The 19,947-nt window shown below is 37.8% G+C and overlaps 1 protein-coding gene across 3 annotated transcripts in view; it reads left to right on the top strand.

Annotated features, from left to right (window-relative positions):
* Positions 1–19,947, top strand: part of Enpp1 (ectonucleotide pyrophosphatase/phosphodiesterase 1) — a 65,388-nt gene that overhangs the window by 13,352 nt on the left and 32,089 nt on the right. Inside the window, exons 1-5 of one of the 3 annotated variants that reach the window (XM_078019113.1) lie at positions 6,790–6,961; positions 8,922–9,033; positions 15,925–15,997; positions 18,526–18,642; positions 19,409–19,534. In XM_078019113.1, coding sequence (XP_077875239.1) covers positions 9,028–9,033; positions 15,925–15,997; positions 18,526–18,642; positions 19,409–19,534 — 322 coding nt within the window. In that variant the 5' untranslated portion in view covers positions 6,790–6,961; positions 8,922–9,027. Of the gene's footprint in view, positions 1–6,789; positions 6,962–8,921; positions 9,034–15,924; positions 15,998–18,525; positions 18,643–19,408; positions 19,535–19,947 lie in introns of those variants that run through there. The other 2 variants (XM_078019112.1, XM_078019111.1) reach the window with 2 other exon arrangements.

Genomic DNA, 19,947 nt, shown 5'->3' with positions numbered 1-19,947 from the left:
CAGAAAAAAAGAACAAACATAAAACACACATGATGTTCTTTGCACCTTTTGTTTTTCATCTGTGACTGCAACCTGAATGTGTAGGTATGACACTTGCCTAGGTGAAAGGTCAGTGCTTTAGTTGAGACCCATAAAGCTTTCCCTCTTAGTCCATCTATCTTATTCTCTGCCTGAGGTTAGGAAGGGCTCTTCTGTAGGATGAAAAAACAAACTTTTTTTCTTCCTTTTCCTATTTTATGAACTTTAAAAATTCTTTTCTAAAATCATTTAATAAAAGCTCTTTTTATTTAATGAGTCATTTCTTTCTTGATGGTATCTTCAAAAACGACTAGGTATTTTTAGGATGGGGGGGACAGTATTTTTTATTGTTTGACATTCAGCTGAGCAAGGTCTAACCATCTAAGATCTAAGCAAGATCTATTTCAATAGCATTTGCATTTAGAAGATTTGAGAACCACATAAAACAGGTGAATTCCTAAAATGGAGGGTTCTTTGCCCACATTAAGTTTAGCTACAATTGTCCCCTGAGATGTGTTGATTGATCTATCTCGGTCTAATTATTTTTAGCTGTGTTCATCAGGTCTAATCAGAGAAACAAAAGGCCACGTCTGATAATTTAATCAAAAGAATTTAAAATTGGAAGCAAATTACACCACAACTAGAAAAGCTGGATGATGGGGCACCAGGACAACCCAGAGGCTGCTACCACCTGGGAACAGAGGACAAAGGGCAAAGGTGGTGAAACCAGGCCTTGGGAGCTAGGACTGTGATGGAGAACTGGGACCCTGAGAGAGGTTGTCACCACAGGGGTCACACCTGAGACAAGGAAAAGAGAATGGCTCTGATTCTCACTTCTTCCTGCCCTCCAGTCTTGTGTCCTTGTTTCCTACTTGATTATTCTGTCCTAAGGACTGGGGTCAGGGAGTCTGGGAATGAATTCAGCCAAGGTTCTTTCTCTAAGCTAGAAGATCAGGAAAAAGCCGGAGTCCCCATTTGGGTTTCTTGGAAAACAGACTCGGGGACAGACTCAGAGATGGAGACTAGTGTGCTGCACGCAGTCTTGGCTGGGCACAGAATCACGAGCCACCACATACCTTGTAGATTCAAACAGCAGTTCTTTATTCCCGAACTCACTCCGGCCTCTACACACCTTCTGGGGAAATCCCAGTTCTGCCGCACAATTCACGTCCCAAAATACTTTCTGAATTCCACGAGAACTCAACGGGGACTCAGGCAGCAGGATACGCCCTTATTCCCAGCAGCAATAACCTTAAACCTGGAACTGCCTTAAATCCAGATTGTCCCAAATCGGGAACGCCCTAAACCCAAATTATCCTAACCTGGGATACTTCCTAAAACCTGCAGGATACACCCTAAACCTGGATCCACCCTCGTCCTTGAGCAGGGTCACCTTTCTCAAACACACATGCAATGTCAGCAAATTTCCAAGGCAAGTCCATTTAACATGGGGTACACTTGCAAGGAAATTTCGATGCGTCATTCCTACTTGGCAATGGCCCTCAGCACTAGTGTACCTGGCATTTTCCTAGAGCATCTCTTGAGGTCAGCACCTGTGGGAGGGAAGGCAAGGAAATAAGAAAGTGAAGGGGAGTTGATATGCTCAGTGGAATCCCATGGATGCCATGTCAGTGGAGGACTTGATCACCTTGTGGCCCATACTTTTTTTTTTTTTTTTTTTTTTGGTACCAGGGATTGAACCCAGGGGTGCCTAACCACTGAACCAAATCCTCAGCCCTTTTTAAATATGTGCTAGATGTGCGCTCCACCGCTAAGCCACAACCCCAGCACCCCCATGGATGGCTCATTCTTACATTAACCTGAGTTGGGTTTTTTTTTTTGTTTTATTTTATTTTATTTTATTTTATTTTATTTTTTTGTAGTTTTCTAAGAGGGAGAAGCTGCCCCAGGAAGAAGGTGTGGCTTTGGGCAAATGGCTCTTTTCATCTGAGGTGATTCCTCTGGGGTGTAATCCCAAACCCTGGGGAGCAGTTCCCTCATCCTTGAAGGGTTGTCCAGACAGCTAGCCAGAGTATTCAGCACACTCAGAGAATAGGTGTGAAAGCAATGTCTATGCCTTTTTGAATTCTTGAAAAAAAAAATTCACACATTGCTGCAGTGTATGAAGTGAACATTCAACTTGCTTTTTTCCCCTTAGCAAAAGCATATATTGCTGATGTAGTCCACATCCCAACCTAGAGATCTACCTAAAAAAATTTTAAAGAAACTTATTGGCAAATTTAAAAAAAAAATGTTTATAAAGTAGCATTACATGGAAAAGGATGAAACACAATTGTATGTGGAGTTGTTTCTTGATAATGTACATGTATGGGATTTAACATTTTTTTTAATATTTATTTTTTAGTTTTCGGTGGACACAACATCTTTATTTTATTTTTATATGGTGCTGAGGATCGAACCCAGTGCCCCGTGCATGCCAGGCGAGCGTGCTACCACTTGAGCCACATCCCCAGCCCTGATTTAACAATTTTTTTTAAAAGAAATTGGAAAATTTCTGAAAGAATAATGTGAATACATGCCTATTTCTTTTTCTCCCAATAAACACTCTATTTTGAACAATTATAAATTAGCAGAAAACTTGTGAAGCTAGGACACAGTTCATCTCCACATCATATGTGGTTTTCCTCTCCTAATATCTCCAAAATTGTATGGTACATTTACTACAACTAAAGAATATTGATGTATTCTTATTAATAAAGTCCATACTTTATTTGGATAACCGGTTTTTTTTTTTCCCCCCACTAATGTTCTTTTTTGTTTGTTCTTCCAGTATCCCATCCAGGAACACCAAATTACATGTAGTTTTTGTGTCTCCTTAGGCTCTTTTTCACTAAAATTCTCAGACTTTCCTTGTTTTTGATGACTTTGACAGTTTTGAAAGAATGAGTCATATATTTTGTGGGATATCCCTCTATTGGGATTTGTCTGATTTTTTTCCTCATGATTAGACTTGGATGCTGAAGTTTGGGGAGGTAGCCCGCAGAGGTAAAGTGCCATCCTCAACATATTAAGAGTCTTTGTTATTAATATGACTTATCCTTGATGATGTTGACCTTAATTTCCTGGCTAAAGTAGTCTTTTTCAAGCATCTCCACAGCAAAGTTACTTTATTTGTCCCTTTCTACACTGTACCTTTGAAAGGAAGTCACTATGCCCATCCCTCACTCCAGGGATGGACACTTATGTTCCTTCTACCTTTGTGTTGGTCGAATATCTACATAAGTTATTCAGAGTTCTCCTATATTGGAGATTTGCCTATTCTTTCCCATGCATTTACTTTTCAGTCATTTAAAATATAAATATGAACTCATCGATATTTACTTTATACTTTGGGTTATATCCCAATACTCTGTTATTTATTATTTTGTTCAAATTGTCCTAAGCCATTGGGAACTGGCTTCTCTGTCACTTTGCCATACGCCTATTATTTGTGTGTGTGTGTGTGTGTGTGTGTGTGTGTTTCTGCATATTTAGTAGCTCCTAACTTTCTGGCACTGCAAGGTGTTTAAGATTTTTCAGCTCATTTTGTCCTGTTGTTTATTTATTGAAGGTTGCTCAGCAACATAAAACTAGTGTGTATAGTCCACATTTCCACTTGCAAATTAGGAGTGGACTTTTATAAGCCTCTCTGCTTCCACTCTGCAGTTATCAAAGAGGAGGGATGAGGGGTACACGCTACAGTGCCAACATCCCATAGTGCTCTGCCTGTGCAGTAGTAGTCAGGGGTTTCCTTCCTCCACTAAAGTGATGACAACCCGGGCCATTACCTTTCAATGAAGCACACTTATAGCAGAGCCAATTCAGATTTCTTGGATTAATTATTTTACCTTGCAAATGGTTTAAGCATAAAATCTGGGAGAAGGAGGCAGGCAGTGTGCCTCAGGTGGCCAGGAAGCCATTTTCGTTTGTACTAGAAACTTGATAAATTTATCTCTGTTCTGCCTCTGGTCCTCAGTTTGATGGGCTAAAAATCTCTCATGGTTTTTGGTGGGTCAGGAATTTAGGGGAGGTGTGGCAGGGCAGATGCAGTTTATGGTGTTCATGCAGTTCATGCAGCTGCAGTCAGCTGGTGATTGAAATTAGAATGTCAGGGCAGAGCATCTAGGGGCTGGCTGGGCGACTCATTCTGACTCTTCATGTAACCTTAGGGCCTCCCCTGTGGTCCCTGTGCCTGGGACAGCTTGGTCTTTCTCACTGCATGGTGGAGAATAATTCCTCTATTGTTTACAGTGGGGCTAAATGCTAAAGGAATTTAGAGCAAGTATTCCAGGAATAGATCTAAGCAAGTATTCCAGGACACATCTACATAATTTTAAACTAGTTGGGTGGTATTTTATATTGTATGGATTTATAATGATGTATTCAGGTGCTGGAGAAAAAAAACAGTGTCTGCTTTCCCTCTGCTTTCATGTCACCTTAGTCAACACGGCAGACTTCTGTGACCCCAAAAGGTATGAATCTTTCTCCCCACCCGCCAGCAATGATTCTGCAGCTGTGGTCACCAGCCAAGTCCTCTAATGCATTTATGACACTGCCTACCTAGAGATGGCATGGGATCCCACAGGTTGGGAGTTCAGTCTCCAAGACTGACCCCACCCCAGATACCAGTTGCAAGCCCCACATTGATTTTAACCTGTGCTTCTGACTATCTTGTTAAAAATTGGGGTTCCCATAACATCCTCTTTGGGTTCAGTCAATGGGCTTGAGCAGCCACAAAACTCATGTTGCTGGGTGCAGTGGCTCATGCCTGTAATCCCAGCAGCTTGGGGCTGAGGCAGGAGGATGGTGAGTTCAAAGCTAGCCTCAGCAATTTAGTGAGACTCTAAGCAACTCAGTGAGACCTTGTCTCTAAATATAATGCAAAGAGGGGTGGGGATGTGGCTCTATGGTTAAGTGCCCCTGGGTTTAATCCCTGGTACCAAAAACCAAAAAAATAAAAACTCAGGTTGACATTTATGACTTATTATAAAACATATTGCAAAGGATACAGATAAAGAGATGCATAGAGCAAGGTACAGGAGAAGGGTTATGGAGCTTCTATGTCCTTTGGGGTATGCTGCCCTCTACATGTTCAGTCCTCCCCAAGTTCTCCAAACCCTGTTCTTTTGGCTTTTTATGGAGACTTCATTACATGGACATGATGGAAGCATGGACAACCATGTTGAACTGTGATTAGACAAAAAAGGAATCATATGATGCTGATAAACTAAATGGGAAATATAGTAAGGCCTGTGCACTTCCACATCCTTGGTCTCTGTGCAATATTCCTCCCTCCAGGGTTTGGGGCATTTGGAATGAGGAGCATCTTATGACTATCAGACAAGATGGGTCACAGAATTTGTTTCTGGCCAAGATACTGAAAAGCAGGAAAAGGTTAGAGTTTCCGAGACCCCCTTGGGGAGGGAACAATGAGCCTAGAAACCATGAATGAAAACCAAAACATATGTAATATTACATACTCTGTTTACTCTCTGCTTATTAATAAAAATTTAGATAGTCACAGGTTTTTGCCATGGTAAACAATGCTACAATAAATGTCTTTTTATGCATATCTTTGTGTTATTTATGTGGAACATATTAACAGATACATTAATAAAATTAGAATCACAGGTATAGAAGATATGCAGTATGAATTTAGATAGATTCTTCTAAGTGAACTTTTTGAAAGCAATATTTAGACCTCTGTGAAGACAGTGTGTAAGGGCCTATTTCTTCTCACTACCTCACCGACTCTTGTAATTATGTATCTTTTTAACATTTGTCAATTTCATTGGAGAGGAAAAACATTCATTGGTTGAATTTTAGTGAAAGTGATCTTTAAAATAGTGTTGTTGGCTATTTTTATCCCTTTACATAGCTGGTTTATTACTCTTGGTATTTTAAAAATTGGGAGTGTGTTTTTCTACCTTTTTATAGCTTCATTATCCGCCAGAGAAAGCAACCTTTTGTTGTATGTTGAAAATGTTTCATCCTCGGTTCTCCTGCTTTAATTTTGTTTGTGCTGGATATTCCATTTTGGTTTACAGAAATTCATAGTTTTTGTGGACTCGAGCATATCAAATTTTCCTTATAATTTCTGGATTTTGTTGCCATGCCATTAAATGTATCTAACACTTGAAAATTATAGAAATATTTGCCCATCTTCTTTCTAGTGATTTCATTTTATACCTTTAATTATTTACTCTGTCATCTCTGTCGTTTTATTTTCTTATCAGGCAAGAGATAGAAATCCTGTTGACTGGACACTTTCCTCAAGATCCCTTTTCTCCATAGATTACTTTTCTGAAGAAGCTGAAGTAAGTTAGATGAATACACGAAGAAAAGACCACAAAAATTATTTTGCTCTTCTAACGTTCTATTCAAGACAGAAGACAGTTAAATAAGCAGAAGTGTTGATAGTTAATAATTCTATGATGACTCAGGTCCATTAGCCATTTGTGGACATAAATTGAAGTTCCCGTGTAGGGATTAGATTCTGTATCTGAAGAGCCATCCTCTGGCCTTTTGAAGTGTGATGCCGCTTTGCAATTGAGGAGTTTTGAGTCACTGACCTTATTGATGACATGCTTGTTTCTCCATATTCTGTGAGGGTGTACACATCACAGAGTGAAGGTCAGCAGACCAACATCAAAGCTCAGCAGAGCCATTACTGTACACGATCAGATGGATGTTTTCTTCTTTGACCTTTAACTTCAAAGAGAAATGGTCTGTGAAAGTACTTGGTGAGATCCTGGAGAAGCTCACTTTGAGATCTTTGCTCACTGAGGCAGAAGTAATAACTATTGGTTATTCCTTTCTTTGAAATGTTTGGTACTTATTGAAACAAAAATAAATTAGCATGATAAGAGAATAACTGGGTGAGATAAACCATTTCCCTTGGAGGGCTCTAGGAAAGATTTCTACTATGAAGGACATGGTGCAGGTGAGTTCCAAGCCCCTCTCAACCTTGTCTGGGGAATCGTGGCCCCGGGACTTGTGTTTCAGCCTCTTCTCAGGACAGGCCTCCTAGTTTATTCCAGTGGCCTCTGTTCAACCAAAAATGATACATGGGTGTATTTTGGGGGGTAATGGTCTTTAAGAGAGGAGAGTAGGATATAGGGTAAAGGGTCATCCAAATTAAGGTAGAATTGATTGTTGGAGAGAAATAATAAAATGTGCCAAAGTATTTTTTGGATTATCATATTAGTTTAGAGATGAATCTGATAGCATCTTCTGCCCAAGAGAGACTAGTTGAACCCGTTCTATACTGTTTTTATTTGTTGATTGTTTGGGACTATATTTTGGGTTATAACAGATTCATATTATCTCAAGGGCTTCGTGTTGTATTTCATGTACATAGTGTCATCCTGGAAAGTTAAAATATATATATTTTACAGACACACACACACACACACACACACACACACACACGTATATAGATATCTGCTGTCAATGTTCTTTTCCACTTAGGAAAACGTTAGATGCCCAGAGCCTCTAGTAATAGGAGTAACATGTAAGAGTCCCTATGTAATAATTTAAGGATTTCTATTTGGTGCCTTAATCACAAGACATCTCCATCTCTTTCAGACTTTCTCATCTCTTCTGTTCTTTTAAAAGAAAGGTGTCAAAAATAATATACATTTTCCAAAGACGAACATGTGGGTTTTCAATGTGACTATAACAGTGGATTGGAGTTCTCTCTATTCACAGCTACAATCCATTTTGGCAAAGTCTATTAAACTTGGCTTCACACAGATTTTTCCTACTTATTAAACATGAGAAGTATTTGTTCTTTTAAAAAATGTACCAGATTCATGGCATTGTTTCTAACATATGTTAGAAGCAAGTACTATTTGAAAAGATGCCATACATCCAGTAATTCCATTAATCATGATTGTAAAAAAATGCATTAATTGTGGATTCTTGGAAAGTCAAACAAAATTGTGGTATGTCTTTGAAGTATGTTTTCATGGACTTTTGTCTTACTATCTCTCATTTTAAAGTTAGAATTTTTCCATTTGTGTTTGTAGAGAGCTCTGTATTGTCATCTACAGAGTAGAGGTTCTTTTTCTTTTTAAAGGAGGGATGGCTCTTAGGAAGAGTGCTAAAGCTTGTGAGCTTAGCTCTCTTGGAACTCACTCAGAGAGTCCTAAAAGCAGCTTAGCAGCTGGCTTGAGCAGGCAGAAACAAATCCCACCTCACGTATATGGATCTGTACACAACCAAAGGAAGCCAGCATGGAATTCCCTTCTGTTATGTTGCCATTAGCACTCTGACTGCCTCTTTGAGTCACTACTACAAGTAGTGATTTAGTAATAAATGGCCTTGTCCACCAAGAACAAGAGTGAGTTTCCTAGATTATTTGGGTTCTCTTTCTTTCCTTTTTTTTTTTTTTTTGTTTGGTTTGGTACCAGGGATCGAACCCAGGGGCACTCAACCACTGAGCCACATCCCCAGCCCTATTTTGTATTTTTATTTAGAGACAGGGTCTTACTGAGTTGCTAAGTGCCTCACTGTTGTTGAGGCTGGCTTTGAATTCTTGATCCTCCTGCCTCAGCCTCCAGAGCCACTGGGATTACAGGAATGTGCCACCACACCCAGCTAGATTATTTGGGTTTCTGTTGTCATTGTGTATTGTAGTTTATCAATTGCTTACAACTTTATAAAATAACTTTTCATTACTCTTTATTTTAGTACTTCCTTTCCCACCATTGTAACCTTCAGCCTATACTAGTTATAAGTTGCTAAATCCTTCTATAATAGTTTCTGTGGTTTTTAAGGACCCATTAATGAGATAATTTTAAAAATTACTGTTCTCATAATTGCCAAGACTGACATAATTGTGATAATGAAGGATATTCTGCTCTAAGACAGTTATTATTATTATGTGTTCCCTGGCACAGTACAGACAGGCATTAAATTTCTTCAGTTGAATTTGATGAGGTTGAAGATGGGACGGAGAGGAAGAGATATAAAAGATCTATTTTCGGAGGCTATCATAACTCAGAAATGAAGGTAAAGTTTTTAAATAAACATTTCAGACTATAAGAAATTGTTGCACATTTGTATATCTGTAAGGCATGTATTTTATTATAAGTATATTGTATTGCACATCAATCATATTTTGTAAAGTTAGAACAACCAGTCAAGGACATAGCTATTGTGTAATTTATGATGTATTCTTTATATATAAAGACAATACAAGTTGATCCCACTTTATTTTCTTCAAGCTGTGAAGATGGTTTCAAGCTTGAAGTTTCCCCAAGGTTCCTCTTTGAAACCAGTATAAATCATTTCTCTAAGAATACATCTTTGTCTTAGGCTTTAATGAGTTTTCAAATTTAATTTTTTTAAAAATTTATTTTTAGTTGTATATTCATACAATACCTTTATATTGTTTCTTTATTTTTATGTGGTGCTGAGAATTGAACCCAAGGCCTCATACATGCAAGGCAAGTGGCCTACCATTGAGCCACAACCCCAGCTCTCAAAATTTTTAATGTTAATGAGTAGAACATAACTAAAATCACAAAAGAAAATGGCACATGACCAAAAAAAAAAAAAAAAGGCAGAAATTTCACAGTAAAAGCAAAGACTTCCATTATACCCATTATTGGACACAAATTACAGAACCATTTGAAGATTTTTGAAGAAACTATGGAAGAAATAATAGTGAGTTGGAAGAAATATATTTTCTTTTAACCTTTTTCTCTGGGCTACCTGTAGGAACTGTCTTCTGATCTATCCTCCAGCTCACTAATTCTCCCTCCCACTGTGTCTCTTCTGCTGTTGAGCATAATCATTGAATTTTGTTCATTTTACTTTTCATTTCTAGTATTTTATTTGATTTTTCTACAAAGTTTCTAGGTCGTTTTTCATAGTTTATTTTTTTCTGTGACTATTATCCCTCTTACCTATTTTTACTTTGGACATTATTTGAAGAGATAATACATTTCTAGAACTGATGAAAGACACCAATCCTGGGATGTAGCTCCTTGCATGTTAACCAGAGTTAATAAAATAAATATATCAACAAACATCAGAACTCACTGCAGAACATAAAAGTAAAAATTTTAAAAAATTTAAAGATATTAGAGGAAAAAAATGATTTCTTTCAAAACTATGACAGGAGGAGCTAAATTCTTTGAGCTAAATTCTCAATGGTGGTGATTATATCATAGACAGTGTAACAGTGTCATCACTCTGCTGAGAGAAAATAATTGCCAAGCTGGAATTCTGTACCCAGAAAAACATCTTTCAAGATTAAGAATTTTCTGGGCATGGTGGGTCACGACTGTAATCCTCTCAACTCAGGAGGTTGAGGCAGGAGGATCACAAGTTCAAAGTCAAACGCAGCAATCTAGTGAGAACCTGTTTTAAAATAAAAAATAAAAGGGCTGGGAGTGTGATTCCATTATTAAGCACCCCTGGGTTCAATCCCCAGTACCAAAAAAAGAAAGAAAGAAAAGAAAAAAATGGTAGTGTTTTATTGTCCTCTTGGAAGAATCTCTAGTAGGCCCAGTCCTCTCAGTGAGTTGGATAGTCCTAGGAGGAACTATCAATTATCAAGCACTTCTGGCCCCATACACCTAACTAGGCATTTTCTACACATTCTGGCCAGAGCTGCTGACAACTTTGTATGGTGAATATCAGCCCCCTTTTATAGATTAAAACAACAAAAACAACAACAAAAATAAAAACCAGAGAGGCTTAATGAGGATATGAAACATTCACAGGTCTCACAGCTGGTGTTTTCTAGAATTTGCCACAGTATAACCCCCACAAGAGCCCTGAACTTGTTTTTTTTTTTTTTTTTCCTGCTCTATCCCTAGCACTAGGTGAGTGCTCAGCATGTAGGGTCTCAAGAAATGTTTGTTAAGTGCTGAATAAATGAATTGGCAGAAGTGAGATTTGAACCTCAGTTGCTTTGCAGTGGAAGATCTTTGCACCAGGAAGATGTCTGCAGCTTCAGAATGTTAGTGTTTCACTGAGGCTGAGTGTCAGGTTTGCCTCTTCGTGATGGGCTTGTTCAGACTTGACTTCTCTTTCCCCCCATTTCATGTAACTGATTCCATAAATTGCTTCACATACAATTTCACTGCAGTTTGTAAAGATCTCCTTCAGAAATGTCAAAAATAACTAAAATGATGCTAAGTGTATCAGAGACCAACCAGACTTGAACAGCTGCTTGAGCGGACTTAGGAACTTGCTCTGAGAAAAGATTCTAGCATCTGCTTTGAACTTTGTAATGCTTAGAAGTGGATTTACTTATCAGGGTCTAATTCTCATTTTCCAAGAAGGAATATCTCCCGAAGACTCACAGTGCTGCAATAAACTGAATTCTCACTTTTTTCCCAGAAAACATGCAGCTTTGTCAAAAGTCAAAGGTCTGATAGGCAATGCGATTAGCTAATTAATTCATCTTCGCAAAGGACTGGATTTTTATTCCATCCATCACATTACCAAATCTGGCAATCTACCATTTCCTAATTTTTTTTTTGCTTGTATATTTATTATAGATATCCTTGGGCATAAAAGCCCTTAATGAACCAATGATCTTTTGTCACATCAGATGAGGAAAAGTAGGGGATCATGCTTTTCTTTCAAAATTTTGTTCACTTAAATCACTGCCTGATGGTTTTGAGCTGAATGATTATTTGTGGAAAGTCTACTGTGTGCAAGGCATCCTGCTAGACAGAAAAATACAGAAATGAATAAATAAATACAGAAATGAATAAATAAATTCATGGCTCCTTGGAACTTAGTTAGTCAGAGGCAGATAAATAAACAAATCTCATGGAGAATGGTCCAGGGCTGCTCTAACGGGTGAGGCAAGGCGTAGAGGAGCATGGAGCATCTCCTGGGAGAAGTGGGGCAGGTAAGGACAAACCCTCATTGCCCATGTGGACCCCTGCCTTTCATGGTGTTGCCAGAGGACCTTTCTAGAACTTGTACATTTAGTCGTGTTACTTGTGCAACTAAATGCCCCAACAACTTCTCACTGGCTGCTCCAAGGCCTCAGCCTGCTTTCAGCCTCTTCATCCACTCCCCTGCTTGCCCCAGGCCCTTTGCAGCCTACCTGCTGAGTTCAAATCTTGCTGCTTTTGTTTTCCACTCCATGGTTCTTGACAAGTTACTAACCTCTCTGTAGCTCAGTTTCCTTATACTGGTATAATCATCATAACCTATCTTGTATGGTAAGTAATTTAATATAATTGGAGAACCACCTGACACTGAGCATGTGCTGTGGAACTGTCAGTCATATAGTTGCAGTTGTTATTATTTTTTCCCACACTGGTCTTGTCTTCTGTCCTTCTATGGCTTCATCTGAAGCACTATTGTATATATTGTCACTGCAGAGATGAACTGTTAGGTTGCTTTTCCCTGTTTCATATCTTCATCATCGACATGGGGTATCCATCCTTCCAGAGTTGTTGCCCTGACTAGATAATACAATCCAAAATTAGGTATTTCACCCCCATTTTTTTTGATACTTCCCACTGAATCTACTTTTGTGCATTTTGGCAGTTACTCAAACATTTGTTCATTGCTAAAGGTGGAGAATGCTTTTTTATGTTGTTGTTGTTTGTTTTTGTTCTCAATGTCTCTTTGTGAAGCCTTTTGTAACCCTTTTCTCCTTTGCTGTTCTCCTCTCTGCTGTTAGTATTTTTTATATATTTCTACTGTATCTCTTGTCCGGTTCCATTGCAGTCATTAATTTTAATGTTCACTGCCCTCACCTTTTGTTTCTTTATAGGGTTCAGAGTTACTTTCATTGTATTAGCCCAGAGAATGCAGCAGTAGGCATTCTAGAAAGAAAAATAACACGTTAAATTAATGCCTGTGAGGGGAAAAAACAGGGGTTTTAAAAATTGTCTATTTTTCTTGGCTCACTAAATGTGTAAGAAATACCAATGATTTAGGAACCCTAACAAAACAAGCAGGAAACTCCAAAAAAAATATTCTCTTAACATGGAGGCAAAAATTTCAACAACTTTGTTTTGTTTTCCAGCTTCAAGATTTCTAAGGTAAAATGCTTTTTTTCTCTATAGTTGCAAAGAAAATATTAAAATATTAAAATGCCTAAATTGGTGTAGAGATAATGAAGGGGATGGTGGATTTTGACAATGCTGAATTAGAGAGCTTTGAGAATAAACTTGAAACTGAGTAAGGTTTCATAACTCAAAAATTGCTGAAGAAAATTTTCCTACTAAAACATTTTGATTGATTATTTTGTAACAGAATAGTAGATACTCCAAATTTCATCTTTTATGGGTGGGAGTACACATAAGAAGTAACAGTATGATCATGATTTTGATTCAGTTCTGTGATACACATTATCTTATAAAAATCAAATCTAAGTAACTTTTGTTTGACAATGAAGAGGTGGTTTTTAAAATCTCAGCATGTATCTTCTGCTACTTAAGAGAGTAAAGAGCTACATACACCAGGCATAATTTAAACCAATGGTTGCAATTTAAATACTTGCTTACCACCAAATCTTTCCAAAGTTTTCCTTTTCTTCCAAATATACTCATGGCCTCGGAGTCCTGTTAGACCAGCCCACCCTCTCCTGATTCCCTGTCTATCTGTGCTTTCTTGCCTGCCTTCAAATTTCCCTGGTCCTGTCATCTTTTTACTCCATTTCCCCATTTCAGCTCCTAGAGTTTCCCGCCATTCGGGTTCACTACAGTCCATAATTTCAGGTTAAGCTTGGCTCCCAGCTCTTGAAGTTCTTTTTACTTTTTCCTGTTGACTTGCTTTTCATTGACTTCTCTGATTTTTTGCCATCCTTCACACGGGATGTCCTAAGTCCCCTCTGTTTCCTCAGAGCCCCACCTTGACTTTCTCACTGCCAATAGATGCATCTTACTGGGTCAAGGAAATTAAGGAGATTCATCATCATCTGCTTCCAACTTCTTCTTGCTCAAGTTTTTGTGAATGTGTGAGTCTTCTGAGATGCCTATCTCTGAGGCTAATCTCTTGAGAGTGTTCCATTGTGTAGACAAAACATGACTTGGTAAGCCAATTTCAAAACATGACTTGGTAAGCCAATTTCAAAACAAGTTAGGCTGTTTCTGGTTTGTTGTTGTTTGTTTGTTTTTGTTTTTAATGAATACAAACCATTTTTAAATGTCCTTGCATAACTGTGTTGCCCACTTGTGAGAGTACTGCTAGTGCTAGCTTCCTCATTCTCTGACATGCACATTTTCAGTTACCACTGTTTGATTGAATATTATCAGCTCCCCACAACATGCTTCAAATTTCAGCTACTCAGGTATATTTACTGTGAGTAATGGCCTAAAGCACAAACTTGGCTACTAGTTCATCAATCTGTGAATTACTGTGTAAATAACAGGTGCTTATCCTACTTAGTGGCCAATCACTTTTGTTTCAAAGTCTGTCAGTGGCTAGCCACTGTGCATCTTTTAGTCTGTTCACACACAGGCAGTAAAGCATGTAGTTGTGTTGCTTCTCTGCCTCCCCATAGTAAGCTTACATGATACTCTATAGAAGTGTGTAATTGAAAAGGGAATTGAATGAGGGGTTGAAAGTACAGTAAAGAAAAGTGATGATGCTGGAAGTGAAACTCTAGTTGAATGTAAATGGAGTTATGGATAAAATAGCCAACCATGGGGAAGCTGCTGCCACCACAGATTAGTACATTAGATACAAGCCAGAGGAATTTAGTGGAAGCAAATTTATGGATGTATATGAGGAGTGTGGTTATGACAAAGAGGAAGAAGGTATCTCAGAGAAAGTGACATGGGACAGAACTTCATAGGAAAGAAACCCTGCAGAGGGTTCATGATATTGAAAGTACAAAGGTTGAAATGCTGGAAACAGAGCTAAGCTTAGAAAGGAATGTGATAATTCCTCAGGGCATACAAAAGGTTCTCGCTCATGATGGGTGAGAAGAAAATAAATATTGTTCAAACTACTCTAGCTAAGTTTTAAAAAGAAGCAAAAAATTAAGATCCAATATTTTACTATTTTAAATTATAGTATACTAAATAGATATTGGTTTTACTATTTTTCATTTCCCTATATTTTCAAAACGGATAGTAAAATGGGTTTTGTGGTTTCGGTAGGTATTTGACAAATACCCTTCCATTATCATTGTGCCCATTTACACTACCATTGAATGTTAGGAGAATCCTTGAGTGTCCCCTTCTGATACCTTGTTGTCTCCTTTTATCCTTGTGAACTTCTTTGTGCAAGCTTTCTCTGATAGTTTCCTTTTGTCATTAGACATATACAATTGAGAATGAGAATGGGACAAATGTTAACCCTGGAAAGATTTTAGAGATCCACAAAGTCCTACCCCTTAATTTTATAGATGAATAAACTGTTGCTTAGAGAGGCCGAATGATGTTACCCCAAACCATACCACCCGTGTGTGGCAATATTTGGGCCCAGAAAGGAGCAAGTAAGCCTCCTCAGTGCTTGGCCCACACACTGCACATAGGAGATTGTTCTGCTTAGGTTTGTGTTGTTCACGGTTAAGTGAGGCATATAATGCTCCCATTTGCCTTTAATGCATTAATAAATTGGAAATTGAGTCTCTAAATAAATTTTCCTTTTGCTTTCCTTAAGTATTGTAATTTTTATGACTACTTCATCATACTATCTTAGGAGTTTCTCATTATATAACTTTTGGATGATCTAGAAATATTTGCTGACATGTAAGTGAATTTTTTTATTGAAGTCAACGTACTCAGGACAATAGGTGAATCCAAGTATATAATACAGTTTGAAATTTTCAAATAGTGAAGACATCCCTGTGGCCAGCAGCCAGATCAGCAAACAAAACAGCACTAGCAAGTTTAAAAACATTTAGAGAAAGACAGCATTTGGACAAAAAGGATTTTGACACTCTCTAATTGTCGTCTTCTCCCCTTACAGGTTTTGTCAGTATGTGTATTAACAACAATCCTTGGTTGTATATTTGGGTTGAAACCAAGTTGCGCCAAAGAAGGTAACTAGTATTGCCTGTGTGTGGTGTGTGTGTGTGTGTGTGTGTGTGTGTGTGTGTGTGTGTGTGTGTGTGTGTACGTACTTGTGTTCAGTCTCATCCAAACCCTCCCAAAACAATTAAAAAAAAAAATCACTTGAGAACAATGAAGAATGTAGACAGGGCTAGCAGGTTCTGCACTGTGTCCCTAGAGCAGCCCCCACCCTCTAGGGACTCCTGAGATTCTTTCTCCCCCAAGGATTTAGTTGCTGAAGCAGATTCAGAGGTTGCTAGGTGACCAGGTAGAATCCCAGACAACCAGAAACTGATCAGTGTCCGATCTTAGGGTTTTTAAAATTGCAAGATGTTGTTGGTTTCAAAGTAATCATGAAATTGTTAAGCTTCTGATTATGTTTCTCTTACTAACAAATGCAGAAATCTACCCAGCATTGATAAGATTACTATAAATAATCAAACAGTAAATCATAGTTTTCATTCTTTTGGCTTTGGTGTTTCTTTTTTCCCCTATAAAATCTTGGATGGTTTTCCTTGGGAATTCAACTTTGAAAACTGAACAATTTTTCCCCCTCCTATTCAACTATTCTGTAATTTTAACAGTTATTTAAAAAATTTTAGTGATTGTTAAGATGCCATATACTGCTGAAAAGAGTGGAACATAGTAATTGTATTTACTTTTTGCATTCTGTTTTTATTTTTATTGGTGCATTATAATTATATATAATAGCAGAATTCATTAGGCTATATTCATACATGACGTAATTTGATCAGTCTCATTTCCCAGTACCTCCCTTTCCCTTATCTCCCCCCCACCATCTCCTTGCTCTATTCTACTGATCTCCCTCTGTTATTATTGTTATTAATATTTTAATTAGTACATTATAATTATATATAATAGGAGGTTCATTGTGGTATGTTTATATATGGGCATAGCATAATTTTTTGGTGGGGAATACCAGGGATTGAACTCAGGGGCACTAAACCACTGAGCCACATCTCCAGGCTTATTTTGTATTTTATTTAGAGACAGGGTCTTACTGAGTTGCTTAGTGCCTCTCCTTTGCTGAGGCTGGCTTTGAACTTGTGACCCTCCTGCCTCTGCCTCCCAAGTTCCTGGGATTATAGGCATGTACCACCACTGTCTGGATGTGAAAGTTAGTATTCTTAATCCTAGAAATTATTGTTGTTACTCCTTCTTCCTAAAATTGCCTGATTTCCCAGTTCCAAATGAGAGTTAAATTCCAAGGCAGTGTCATCTTGTTGAATCAGGAGACCATTACTAAAGTTAAGATGTAAGATTATTCTTTTTTTGTGGTTGTTGGATGACCATGATTTTACCTTTTTTTTTCCTTTTATTCATTATCCTAATTTTCTGGTAATACAATAAAACCCCAGATTATTCAAGGGATTTAGTAAGGAGTTACATAGTCAAATTACTGTCTTTTTTTTTTATTTTGAGAGAGAGAGAGAGAAAGAGAGAATTTTTAAATATTTATTTCTTAGTTTTCAGTGGACACAACATCTTTGTTGGTATGTGGTGCTGAGGATCCAACCTGGGCCTCACGCATGCCAGGCGAGTGCGCTACCACTTGAGCCACATCCCCAGCCCAAATTATTGTTTTTAATGAAAAATATTTTCCTTCCATATTCACCATTTATCCGTTTAGCAAAAACTTGTTAGTGCCAACTCCACGTCAGACATCCTGCATCATGTTAGGGATACAGTGTACTGAAGAAAATCCAGATATATAGCCTTTGTTCTTAGGAAGTGTGATGTCTAATACAAATCTGGGACATTAACCAAGAAATCTGATGATCCAAGGGGAAGTATGTGGTTTTATAAAACTTAAAAAGAGAAGATGGGTCTGGGCTGGGGAGATTGGGAAAACCTTGTGGAGGGAGTCAGATCTCTGAAGATGAAGAGTGTCCCAGGTCATGATAGGGTCAGTGCTGGAAAGCATGTTCTGTACAGCTACTTCATGCCAAGATCACAGTGAGGTAAATCAGATATTTCCCTTTCTGAAATATTCCTAGATAGCCACCTTAAATTTTTTTTTACACAGTTTGAAATTTTAGGGGAACCCATAGATGCTTATTAGCTCACTTTTCATAGCATAAAAATTTCAGAACCATTCCTTATTTTGATTTTTATCAGACTATAAGTATTTTAGTTTTTTCAGACCCAGCAAGGTCTGTAATGAATTTTTAAAAAATTTTCTTTTGTTTATGACAGACATAAAATTCTTAATTTTTTCCCCCATGATGCCGAGGATTGAACCCAGGGCCTCAAGCATCCCAGGCAGATGCTCTACCACTGAGCCATACCCCAAGCCTGGTAAATTTATATGTATAAATTACCTTTTGTTTGTGTCCCTGTGTGTATTTGTGAAAAGAATCTCAGGTGACTTTTACCTCATCTGTGCTTTCTATAGCATCTTTTGGATTTATTCTATACTTGAGCTAGGTATATAAGTTGATGCTTGCCTTGAAATTTAACCATTATTGGAATCATCTAATGTGCTCACTGTTTTCAGTGAAAAGTTGCAAAGGCCGCTGCTTTGAGAGAACGTTTGGGAACTGTCGGTGTGATGCTGCCTGCGTTGACCTTGGAAACTGCTGTCTAGATTACCAGGAGACATGTATAGAACCAGGTAAAAAGTGCAGGGGAAAAGACAGAGTCATGACATTAGGAAAAGATTAATTAAAAAGAAAGAAAAACAATTTCTGTATTTTTTAGTTATATGATTTATCCTTATTAGAATTTTTTTCCTTTCAATTTAGCACATATAAACATTCACAATAGCCTCTATGTTTTAATAGATCCTTGGAGAAAAAACTTTTCTATACATTGCCTTTGTTAAATATTTCATGGTTAGCAAAAATGCCTGTGTTTATAGTGTCCTGAAAGCCATTGTAGTTTAATTTGCACTTAAACTAAGTTCAAAAAGATGCCTGAAATACATAAGTATTTTTAATGATGGATCTATTAAAGCTGTATTCATAGATGTTCACTTAAACTTAAAAATAAAACCTTTGGAACAGAAAAATTTTCTATTTACTTTGGACATGCCTTGGGATACAAAGAGAGACCATTGGATTTAGATTAAATTTTGAGAACCCTGAAAATGTTGCTAGAAGAAGCCAGGGTCCTCATATGAGTTGTATAATAATAATGATGATGTATCCACATTTTAAAAAGATGAAATTCTGAGTTTTAAGTGAAATACGAACAATTGGAGTACACATGTTTTATATCTGTTAGGGCAGAGCGACCACAGTGGGGGCAGATTCTGTGAGTCACTGAGAGTTATGAAATAGTTCGTTGTCTCTCTCTTGGCTCCTATTCTAGGAGACAGTGATTCTGTGTTGACTTTGTGTTGGAACCATAACACATACTTTGTTGACATTTATTTCTAGGACATATATGGACTTGCAACAAATTCAGGTGTGGGGAGAAAAGGTTGTCCAGAAACCTCTGCTCCTGTTCTGATGACTGCAAGGCCCAGGGTGACTGCTGCATCAACTATGGCTCTGTGTGTCAAGGTCAGGTTGCCATCTACCCATCATTCCCCAGCAGCCTGGCATCTTCTAGGTCTTCCAGGGCTTTGCATAGATGCCAGCTTTTATATTAGCAAGAATATTTTTAGCTACCCATATTTTCTGAAAAGGTACTTTAAAAACTTTTTATTAAAACACACATATAAGTAGAGAAAATGTATAATGTAGTGAACTTTATTTCCATTGTCCAGCCTAATAGCCATTATTGCCGATACATGGCCAGTTTTGTTTTACCTACAGCCACTCTTTCTCCTTCCTTCCCTTTTATTTTGATGATAGCGACATATGTAACACTGAATTTGTGGAAAGGCCACTTTTCCAGTTATGCATGATATTTATGCCCCAAGTACCCTTGTAGTACATGAAGACAATGTTTAACTTAAAAGATTAGTTATTAG

The sequence above is a fragment of the Ictidomys tridecemlineatus genome, chromosome 8 (genome assembly GCF_052094955.1).
Source record: "Ictidomys tridecemlineatus isolate mIctTri1 chromosome 8, mIctTri1.hap1, whole genome shotgun sequence".
Lineage (NCBI taxonomy): Eukaryota > Metazoa > Chordata > Mammalia > Rodentia > Sciuridae > Ictidomys > Ictidomys tridecemlineatus.
The sequence above is the reverse complement of the archived record's forward strand: the minus strand, read 5'-3'. Positions and strand labels throughout refer to the sequence as shown.